The sequence below is a fragment of the Benincasa hispida genome, chromosome 7 (assembly GCF_027475165.1).
Source record: "Benincasa hispida cultivar pf3 chromosome 7, pf3_genome.v1.1, whole genome shotgun sequence".
NCBI classification, from domain to species: domain Eukaryota; kingdom Viridiplantae; phylum Streptophyta; class Magnoliopsida; order Cucurbitales; family Cucurbitaceae; genus Benincasa; species Benincasa hispida.
The window spans coordinates 53,386,026-53,397,855 of record NC_143484.1 but is presented as its reverse complement, the minus strand read 5'-3'; the positions used below and the strand labels follow the sequence as shown (position 1 = coordinate 53,397,855).

The 11,830-nt window shown below is 32.0% G+C and overlaps 1 protein-coding gene across 1 annotated transcript; it reads right to left on the bottom strand.

The window, feature by feature from the left end:
* Positions 1-3,323: 3,323 nt before the first annotated feature.
* LOC120082143 (heparanase-like protein 1) lies at positions 3,324-6,627 on the bottom strand. The gene is made up of 9 exons (XM_039037386.2): positions 6,409-6,627; positions 6,294-6,330; positions 6,040-6,223; positions 5,790-5,944; positions 4,815-5,048; positions 4,548-4,737; positions 4,306-4,431; positions 3,849-3,948; positions 3,324-3,776 (listed from the first exon to the last, which is right to left on the bottom strand). Exons 1-9 carry the CDS (start codon positions 6,625-6,627, stop codon positions 3,459-3,461), a joined length of 1,563 nt encoding a protein of 520 aa, XP_038893314.1. The 3' UTR covers positions 3,324-3,458.
* Between the last annotated feature and the right edge of the window lie 5,203 nt (positions 6,628-11,830).

Here is an 11,830-nt window from a genome sequence, read left to right as displayed (position 1 = left end):
TCTTAGATCATATATTGCCTCGACACTTGATGGCTCCAATATTTTTCTCTAACTTGGTAACATCATCTTTACTTGTCTTAATTGGTTCAAAAGGTGAAGACCATCCACACAAACCAATATGAATCCTTAAAACAATGACAACGTCATTTATGTACCTCTTCTAAATGCGGAGCATTATAGTTGGATCTTAGTTGAATGCCCATTTGGGCTTCGTGGGTTATAAGAGACACACACTACAAAAATTTTCACCTTTCCCCACGCAAAAAAACGTCAGACAAAGTATTAAAAACGTCGGGATAGGTTATGCCAACGCATTTTTTTTGCATCGGCATAATCGTCGTCGTATCTATGTTGAGAGAAGTTCCTCTTGACGAAAACTATTTTCGTCGGTATAAATACCATTTTTGGCAACGCAATTGTTTGCGTCGACATATGTGTTTTCCCAACAAAATACAATTTATGTCGGGAAAAGCATAGTCCTAAACAACAAAATTTCAGTTCAATAGATAGATTTCTGTCAATGTTTATTTACATCGGCATAAGTTGTTTATAATTTTATATACTTTTTGTAAAAATTAGATAACCAATTTTTTTTATTTCATTAATACCTAATTATGCACAAACAAAAATTAATCTTCAAACAAATCAATTGGGATAAATATAACAAAAGTAAGCTTATATATTTAAAAATAAGACTAATATTCGATACACATGCTATAAAATTCCACGAACAAAAATTGTGCATACAATTAAATTTGAGCTTTTCTAACTTTTTACCAATCTCCTATACAAAAAAAAGTTTAATCTTCTCTAAGTCAAAGTACCTTAATCCAAAATAAATGAGATACTAAACCAAACTAAGTAATCATCTCACAAAATCTTCTCGCAATCTCCAAAAAATTATCTTTAAGAATTTATACGAACAACCTGAAATAGAAAAAACAAATATTATTAAGAATTTCTTAAAATCAACAAAGAAAAATGCACAAAAAGATCTTAACTATCACACAAAGACAAACAAAATATTAAAATGGTTATGAGGAATAAACCCTCTCTCAAGCTACAAACCTGTCATCATTAAAAAATGAATACCACAAACAACCATTTCTCTCTAAAAAGTGATTAAAATGGTTATAATTAAGACATGAACTCTCTCCCATGTTACGAGCATGTCGTAAATCTACTTAAACAAATAGATAAACACCCTTTAAATCTCCACAACTATCGGATCCCTACAAATAAGCCAAGAACTTGTTCTTTAAAGTACACAATTAGGCTTCAAGATAATCTAAAACACAATTACAACATATACATCCCCTTCCTTCCCAAGCTACGAACATGTCTTAGTTCCACCTAAATGCCATTTAAACTAAAAAGTGGCAACAAATGCATAGAAAGCATTGAAGTGAATTTCTTCCCCCTAAATCCACCTGAATTTCTTTCAAGGCTAAACCCGTCATTCGATAGTTCTAAAAGCATACAACTCAACTCTGGGATCCGTACAAATAAATCCAAGAACACAATTAAGCTTTTAGGTAATCTAAAAAATAATTACAACATATATATCCACAACTAACGGATCCCTCCAAATAAGCCAAGAAATTGTTCCTTTTAAGTCCACAATTAGGCTTCAAGATAATCTAAAACATAATTACAACATATATACATCCCCTCCCCTCCCAAGCTACGAACGTGTCCTAGTTCCACCTAAACGCCATTTAAACCACAAAGTAGCACAAATGCATAGAAAGCGTCGAAGTGAATCTCTCCCCCCTAAATCCACCTAAATTTCTTTCCAGGCCAAACCTGTCATTCGATAGTCCTAAAAGCATATAACTCAACTCTCGGATCTCTATAAATAAATCCAAGAACAAAGCATCCCCCCCTCCACCCCCTCGCCGCTGCTTTGAATGTGTCCTAGTTCCACTTAAACGCCATTTAAACCACAAAGTGGCAACAAGTATACTAAAACACACATATTTAAAGTGACTACCATAACTACAGGATAACTACAAAGCAAACAAATGAAGTTCCTAAATCCACTAAAACGCTCCTATTTGAAGTGGCTACCATAACTAGTCACAAACAACTAAATTAAGTTCCTAAATCCACTAATCAAGACTTGAAAGTTGTCTTAACGTACGTAGTTGTTCGAAGGTCCATCGTCTGTAATTCAATAAATAAATTTTATTCTTTACATTCAATGGAAAATGAATAAAACAATATTGAATTTGCATCATACCGTACAAATTTATTTTGCACTTGAAGAAAGGATTTCGACTCACAATAATGATTGAAATTGAAACATTCTATACTCTTCTTGTTCTTTTCCATTTTTTCCTACACAAACTATAATTTATTAGTACAACCAATTTATATAAATAATAAGTACAACAAATACATAAAATTTGCCACTTCCATGAATTGTGCGACCCCATTGATGTACTCTCTTGAAAATCTATCTCTAAACTTAATCCAATCCTTATTCATAGTTGAACCAAATGAATAAAGTGTGAAATTTAACACTAGTAAAAAGTGTGAAATTTAGTTAATTAAACATCCTTAGTAATTCCATTTCAAAACTTAAAGCATATTATATCCATAAAAAGGAAAGATTAAACTTTAATATTAACAAATGAATCTCATATACAAAATCAAAATCAAAATACACAAATAATTCATCCTTCGTTATATCTATCCTTCATTATATCCATCCATACAAACCAAATATAGAATACTAATTTCATTCCTAAACAAATGAATATCCTAATTCCAATATGAAACAAATACATAAATCCAGAGGAAAAAAAAAAAAAAGAACAACTAAAAAGCTTATTTTAAATTGATTTATACATCAATTTTATTAAAAACAAAACTCCTGAAAAAGACCTACCATTGGTGAAAAAATACATAGATATGATGTAACTTCATCAAACTAAGAGTCAAATACAGCCTACGAGAGATTTAAAATTTTGTAAGTTTGAATTTAATCTATATTGGGTCTATCAAAATACTTTTATATATATCTACCCAAGTTTGAAGTAAGTTTTGATTCGGTCTTTTTATATAACTTCTATTTCTCTCTAATGAATTATGTCTCTTGAAGAAAATTTTAATATAATTTTTATTTGTCTCCAAATAATTTCCATTTGTCTCTCGTATATATCCTCACTAGAGTTTGAATTTAATTTTAATTTAATCTTCCAAATAATTTGTATATGTTCCCTCCATGAGACTTAAACTAGTTTTTAGAAATTTAGTTTTGTTTTGATAATTTTGGTAAGAATATGATAAAAGGGAAGTGATTATGAAGCAAAGGTCATATACTTTGAATAATGAATCAAAATTTGAATAAAGAAAATAGAGAAAAAAAGAAACAAAAAGTAACTACATAATTAACTAACTAGAGAAATCAAAACCCTCCTAACCTAACTACCTTGAAATGCAAAATCTAAAACCTATGCGCATGCAGAAGCTTTGAAGTCTTTGATGGAGACAAAGACGTAAGAATCAGGAGCAACCGACACAGCGGACGTGGGATCAACGAGCTTGGGCGACATGTCGGGAATGTCCAACGTTGGAGTAAGTTGAAGAGGACTTCCATTTAAAAGCATGACATCGCTTTGAATATTGCCGTCTTTGGGAGTTAAATGATACTCCTCTCTTGCCTTTAATTTGCTTCCTATGAAATTTGGATAAACATTTCTGTCGTTCACAATATTTACATCAAAAGTTGTCGAATTTGACATGTTGATTAGAACAACTGTAACACCTTCCTGAAAACAATTAAAAAATATATTAATAAAAACTTTTCTTTTTTATTATAAAAGAAATGTTGAGCTAATTACATTGTTTTTGGTGCAGTGCGAATAAACGCGAAGGTATGGGGAGCTGTCGTGGGATGCTAAGAGGACCTTCTTTCCCATTAATCTGTGCCATAACAGAGCACTGTTTCCATCCAAATAAAATTTAGTTACTGCATCAATCAATCATTTCTATCATTTTTGAAATTCTCATTAGATTTCTATAATTTTGAAACATTTATGATATAATATTCAGATTTTTTAAACAAATTGGAGGATTTAAGAAAAATGGTTAAGGGAAGGATTTGGGAAAATAGATTTGAAAGTGCTGTTGAAGAAAGCCAAAATTTAAAGGAGTGGATTTTGGGGTTTAACCAACAAACTCATTATTAAAACCCTAATTTAACTAACAAACATATGAATGGATTTAGGGTATAATTTTAAAAAATTCAACAAAAGGAGAATCCATTTTTAAAAAATAATAATAAATAGAATTACTGACCTATAATAATCAGGATTAGGGATAAAAGAAGTGGTATTAAGTAAAGCATAATTTCCACCAATCAAGGCTTGTCTACAATAAACCTGATGATTAAATGTGGCAGTCATCCCCAATTGATCCAAATACCTTAATCAATCAAAAAAATAAAAAAATAAAAAAATAAAAAACAATTAAATTAATTACTCCATAATAATTTGAATGATTAATTTCTCTAAAGTTAAAGAGTTAATTAGAAATTAAACCAGAATCCATTGGCAAAAGTATGAGAAACAGTTTTTCCACCACTGTTATAAGCACCACCAGATTCACCAACCCAAGGCTTAGACCATGGCCCAAAGCTCTGTGAAACTTCCATAGCTTCCTTAAAAGTTTGAGCAATTTGGTCCAAAACATAAGGGTCTTGAACCTTATTTATAAGAGTAGGATCAACACCTACATATATCATAATAATTTTATGTAATATTTGTTAATAAATTTATTCTTCAATTTATAAATTTGTATTTATTTACCTGCTCCAAGATTGTAAATATGGTGAGTGACTCCATCCACAACATTTGGGGCAGTGTTTTGAAGGAAAGTTGTGAACCATTCTTTGTCAAAGAAACCAGCTGGTCCAAGAATTTTGGGTCTGTTGTTGGGATCAGGATAAACTTCTTCAACTACTTTTCTCATTAGACTCACATCTTTACCATATTGATCTGGCTCAACCCTTGCCGACACTCCGCTTGCACAAAGCTCATTTCCTACATTACGGTAAATTTAATTATATATTAATTAGAATTAAAGGGTAAATAAAAAAAAATTCGTTCATATTAACTAAATATATGATATTTAGAATTAAAAAATATTTTGAAAAATGATTTTAGTGATGAGAAACAATTTTGAAAAGCTATTTCTCTTACTTAAAATGTTATATAATTATTTAGAATTATAATAATAAATTATTTTAGTTTTAAGAATATGTTTAAAGTAATTGTCTTAGTTATTCTAAATAAATATATGAGTTTAAAATTAAAAAAATTAGAAATTTTACATAATTATTTAAAATAATACTAATAAATTATTTGCGTTTTAAAAAATATGTTTAAAAGGTTTTTTAGGTAATTATCTTAATTATTTTAAATAAATATATAGTATTAAAAAATTTTAAAAATAATTTTAGAGAAGCTTTAATTTAAAATACCATATAATAATAATAATAAATTTTTTTTTTTGAGTTTTAAAAATATGTTTAAAAAGTCATTTAAGTAATTTACTTAATTTAAAACAATTACCCTTTTAAATATCATAAATTTATTTAAAATATTTTTTAAAAAACAATAATAAAAAATTACTTGAGTTTTAAGAATATGTTTATTGAACTAATTTTCTTAATTATTTTAAATAAATATATATAATTTTAGGGAGGAGAGATAATTTTAAAAAGCTATTATTTTTCTAATTTAAAAAGCCAAAATTAAAAAAGGTAAAATTTTGGGCAATACCCAGTTCATAAGAATCGATTTTGTATCCTTTAGAGGCAGTGTATCGAATGAAATCTCGAGCATTACGAGGATCCCAATCACCAACCCAGTTAATACTTCCATCATTTGCTGGTGTTTTACCCATCAGAGCATTCAAACCAAACGTTATCCGAGCTCTGCAACAACAAATTAAATCGACTTACTCTGTTTTTTATTCGACAAGAACACGACATATTTTTTCTTTTAAATGATGTTTTAGTTTATTACTCACGATGTTTTGTTGAATATCTCACTAAGATCATCCCATCTTTCCATAGTCAAACAACCTTTGCTAAACCCAAACAAACCATCACTCTGTTTCTTCATTTGAGGACACTTCTTCACTGAGCTTCCAACTCTGTAAATGATTTGATCTTGAAGTGATCCACCAACTCGGATTCTCAAAGGATTGAACTCTGAAAATTCAATCAAAATAAGTAAAAATGAAAACCAAAAAATGAAAATCTTAAACAGACAAAAACTAACCCTTGATTGCCTTGGACAAGATAACATTCTGAAGATCCTGTTAAAGCAAAAACAGAGCTTCCATGATCAGTAAATTACAGAAACAATGAGATGAAGAAGAAGAAGAGAAAGATACCAAATTGGGGATGCCAGCTTTTCGCCATGGGCATTGGCCATAATCGCATTTATTAGAAGGCCACCAATCCAAAGTAGCACAAATGAAATCGTTATCAGTTTCAGCAATGGTGGTCACTCCTTTCACTGAAACTTTAACGAATTCTGCTAAAATGGAAGATGAAAATGATAAGAAGCAAATGAAAAGGAGGAGCAAAGCTTTGGAAGCCATTGTTGCCATTATGAGTATGATGATGAGAGAATCTTTTAGACTGGTGAGAGTATTTATAGAAAAGGGAATAGGGTTAAACTTGGATTATTGTTGTAACAGAAATTATTCGATCAGATTTCAAATTTTGGTTACATTTTCAGATACGCAATGATCGATTTAATATTTTGAATTGATATCGTTTATGTTTTCAGGGAAAAAAATGGAATTGACTAGGATATATTTGAATTTCTTTGTTAAATGACTTTTTGTCAGTAAAAATAGCAAAATTTTAATATAGAGGCTAAATCGTTGCACATAAAACAAAATTTCTAAGTCTGAAATTATAATGTCCATTTATATATAGACGGATGAGATATGAATTTAGTTAACGAAAGATGATTTTGAACTTTCAATTTTCTTCCATTGAGGAATGTTCATGATGTTTTATATTTGATTTGTTTTTATGAAAAATATTTCTACAATCTTATATTTATTATAGTTAAAAATAAGTTTACTTTGAGAGTTAATAATAAATAACTTTAACTATAATTAAATAAGGATGACAAAAAGAATCAAGTTAAATAATTTCCAAATTAAAGTAAATAATTAAGTGCTTTGATAATTATTATTAAACATAAAATAATCGACTTCAAAGTTACAAATAAATATTGGTGCTAAAAAAAAGGGTAGTTCTTATAAATAGGAAAAAAAACTATTTACAATTTATATTAAAAAAAAAGATTCCAGGTTTTTTTCTTCAAATTACCAAAAATACCCTTCGTTTGCCATGCATTATCTTTGTTTTTTTTTTTTTTTAATTTCAGGCATCACGTTTCTTTCTTTTCAATTTTAGCATCATCGATCTTCTTCCTCGCCGATCTTCCTCCTCGATTCATGATATTCTTCCTTATTATATAACGCCGTTCATAATTGAGACTTTCATTTCACTAGGATGACCATAGGGCGGTCTTTTGATTTGCATGGGTGAGGGTGGCCAGATCGTCGACTCAACAAACCTACCATTTTGGGGATTCGTCTGATTGGGGAGCTGGGAACTCAGCTATACAGGATGAAATTCACTCCTTACGATCTATTGTTCATTAGAGGGATCAATGGTACTTAAGGAGTCAGATGTAACTACAGATGAAAAACGGTAATTTGGTCCAGTTGTACTTACGAGCGATTTGTGAAGGGTCATCGTACTGTTGATTGGTTATATCCAATGGACATAGAAATATATTAGTGCGAAGAGTGCAACTGTCGGTTTTTAGTGGAATGTCCGACAGTTAACAGATTGTGGATAATGTGATTAAAGAGTTTAGTCAGTTATTCACGTACCGTTAGAGCTTCAAGCTACAGGTCCATAAGGTCCCCTTGGTAGCTCAATGGATTCTAGTTGAGAATAAGTTTTTGGGTTAGCTTGAAATGTTCAAATTAACAAAAGGAAATTTGATTATGTATGATATAATTGATATAATGTATTTGATACATTTGATTGGGGGAAATAACATTTGAATATGATTCAAATATGATTTCTATGAATTAGATTTGAATTTAATATAAATATGATTTATATTAAATGTCATAAAAAAGAGAAAAAGAACTATGATTTATGTATTGTATATGATGAAATATTAAAACTTTAGGTTATAAATATAATATGATAAGTTAGTTATTGTATTTATTTATAATTTATTAATTATATGATAATTAAATTCTTTTTTCTCAATAACCACCCTTAGTGGGTGGTTATACGGTTTTATGACAAATGAGTGGAATAGAGATGAAAAATTATTTTTCTAGTCATTCTACGACACGCGGCTCAGATATTATTAACTATCGAGTGACTACTAGTGACGTAAATTAGTGAACGCAATTTTATATGATGCATGTCTTAAGTTATGCATTGGTGGTCATGCGTTGAAATAGAATGTATGCGTTGAACTCATATGCAATGACCATGCATTCCTATCACAAGTTTTCTTGCGCTCTCGCCAAGTATAATGAGAACGCAAGTTTCTTGGGTGATCCGAGGTCGAACTCAGGGACTTGTAGCTAAATGGTATGCGATGAATAAATAAAAGAATGATGAGGGTAATAAACTATGCACTACTCCTACTCCTAACTAACAGATTAAGCGGTGGAAGTATGAATGAGAGGTAGAGACACGGAAACTGTTAACGCGTAGTAAATGTACGGAAAAATAGATGAAAAAGTGAGGATGTCTTCACTGCAACACTAAGCTTGACCGCAAGGGCAACCCCAACAAACGCAAGTTATGCGATCATGCTATACACACTTGGCGTAGATGCATGCGATGTATATACGATAGTGTTGAGAAGCCTATTTCTAAGCCTCTATATGACCGCATACCACCATAACCTAGTTAAAGGGTGCATGCGCTGTGTAGTAGCAAACGGAGCTTATTTCTAAGTTCCCCATTCTTGCTTATGTGATCCAATCAGCTCTCCCGAGACTTAGATTTGATTTTTAGACTACTTTCCTAAGTATGTCTAAATGATGAATGATGCACTCATAAGACAAGGTAATCGCATAAATCTGGTTGACGTAAGATTCTTCCTATTTCTAGTGAACACTTGTTTACATTGTATAATGCGACCAACCATTTACCCTCTCGGGCAGTTAGTTGTTGTTGATTTTACTCATAGATAAGCATTGCATCCTCTTATAGACAAACGTTGCTAGAGCTTCACACTAAGCAAATAAGGTTTTCTCACAACACTCACACAACGCACACCTCCCGGTGGTTTGCTACATGCTTCATGTTCCTATGTCGCATGATTAAGTATGTGATACTCTAGCAATCTCACTTAGTGATGCAATGAAGTAAAGGATGCTAAGTAAATGAAGATGGAGATGGAATCGAAGGAAAATATAGAAATGCATGATCACAAAATGTATTAATTCCTTAAGCCAAAATGTAATACAATATGAGGAAAGAAGAGAAATAGAGGGCCAGCTGAAAGCAATATCTTGCTTCCAGTAGATGTGTGTCAAGGCTGCCAGTGGTGCCATGGATGGGTGATGGAGTAGACTCTCTCGAGCTCTAACTCTGGCGAAGGCTCCGGTCGTCACTCGGAATGATTGAAGGGGATGAAGAACTCTCAAGTTATCTTCTCACGCTTAGGTCTGGATCACAAGGATCCGCCCTAAAGTAGGGAGCCTCAGGAAAAAAACCTTAGATGATCTGAAATTCTGCTCAATGGCTTTTATTTATAAAGCTTGATCGCCAATAGCATTTATGGACTTGCTCTGAATCTGACATTCACAGCACGATGGTCATTTTCTGGATCTCTGCTGCTAACGATGTGGTAGGTGAAATGTCAACATCATCTTTTAATACTCCCGAGATATGAGTTCATGTTTGCATTCCATCAACCTTGTAGTCATCTCTCTATTATGGTCATTATTCTATAGCTGCAATCTCTTTGCAATGACCGCATTCGCTTGATGGCCGCAACTTCTATGCGCTGGACGCATGCGGTTAATGATTGCAACATCCATGAGATGGAGGCATGCAGTAGATGGGCACAACATCCATGCGTCGAGTGTATGCGATCGTCTTTGCGATAACCTAGCTTTTGTGCATGCGATCGCTTCCTACGGTTGCTACAACAATAAAAATTGAATGCATAATAACGCATAATAGTGGGTTAGCTAAGATTCTTAATGCCAATCGACGCAAACTCATTTTCTTATGAATTCCTAACATATTCGCCACATATTTTACTTAACAGCCCTCATAATTCTAAATAAAAAGCCTATAATGACATGCATTTCTGCTCGTCATCAACTATAAAATAGCATCGAGTTTACTATACGATAGTGCTCTTAACTAAATGATCGAGCATCAAGTCTATTCGATAGACTTCCATCTTCTATATGATAGTGTTTCCCTTTACTCGATCGTATACCTCCTTCCCTCTATCCAAAATAAACCAGAACCCATCACTCCTGGATTCTCACACCGAGAATACCAAAGTAATCTAGTGGCTGTGTCTAAATCTGTTCGATGATCGAGTTGTTACTTGTTGCTGTTCGAGGGAGTTCGAGTTGCTCGTTGCATTTGAGTTTGATCGAGGGATATTCTTGAAGAAGTGTTCTTCAAAGGTATTGTCTCTCTAACCTTTGTATTTATTTCAAGAAGTATGCTGTAATTTATGATTTAATACATAATTTATTTAGTATGATTGTGAATATATGTGTTCTTTCACAATGGAGATTGGACGATCTGCTTCTGCTCATAGGTTCTCTATATTTAGAGATCCTTCAGATTCTGTCTGGATTATTAACTCTGAGGCCATTAACCATGTTTGTTCTTCATTTTAGGGAATTAATTCCTGGAGGCAGCTTGGTGCTGGTAAGACGATGCGAGTTGGAACCAGGCACGTCATTTTAGCTGTGGCAGTGGGAGGTCTCCAATTGACTTTACAGAAAAAATTTCTCATTTTGAATGATGTATTTATTGTTCCTAATTTAAAAAGGAACTTAGTGTCTGTAAAGTGTTTTTTAGAATGTAAATATCAACTTCATTTTTCTTATAATAAAATGTTTATTACTAAGAATATTGTTGATATATGTTCTGCTCAACTTAAAAATAATTTATATATGCTAACGCCATTAGCAAAAAATGCCCTCCCAAACATAAAGATGTTTAAAACTGTTGAAACTCAAAATAAACGACTTATAATTTCTCCTAAGGAAAATGCCCAACTTTAGCACCTAAGATTGCGACAAGCTTAATAGGATTGAGAGGTTGGTAAAGAATGGACTTCTAAGAGAGTTAGAAGAAAATTATTTACCTGTGTGTGAGTCATGCCTTGAAGGCAAAATAACTAAAAGGCCTTTTACTGGAAAAGGTCGTAGGGCCAAAGAACCTTTAGAGCTAGTACATTCAAACCTTTGTGGTCCGATGAATGTAAGAGCCAGGTGAGGTTATGAATATTTCATCACTTTCACTAATCATTATTCGAGGTATGGGTACGTTTATTTAATGCAACAAAAGTCTGAGTCCTTTGAAAAGTTCAAAGAATTCAAGGCTGAAGTTGGAAACGCATTAAATAGAACAATTAAAACACTTTGATCTGATCGAGGTGGAGAGTTTTTGGATTCATCTTTCTAGAACTATTTGATATAACATGTAATAGTTTCCCAACTCTCAGCACTTGATACACCTCAGCAAAATGATGTATCAAATAGGAGAAATCAAACC

Coding starts and splice junctions, on each gene's coding strand:
- LOC120082143 (XM_039037386.2), bottom strand. CDS start 6,627: ATGGCAACAATGGCTTCCAAAGCTTTGCTCCTCCTTTTCATTTGCTTC. Junction 6,224..6,293: donor CTTGTCCAAGGCAATCAAGG/GTTAGTTTTTGT, acceptor TTGAATTTTCAG/AGTTCAATCCTTTGAGAATC. Junction 5,945..6,039: donor GAGATATTCAACAAAACATC/GTGAGTAATAAA, acceptor TTGTTGTTGCAG/AGCTCGGATAACGTTTGGTT.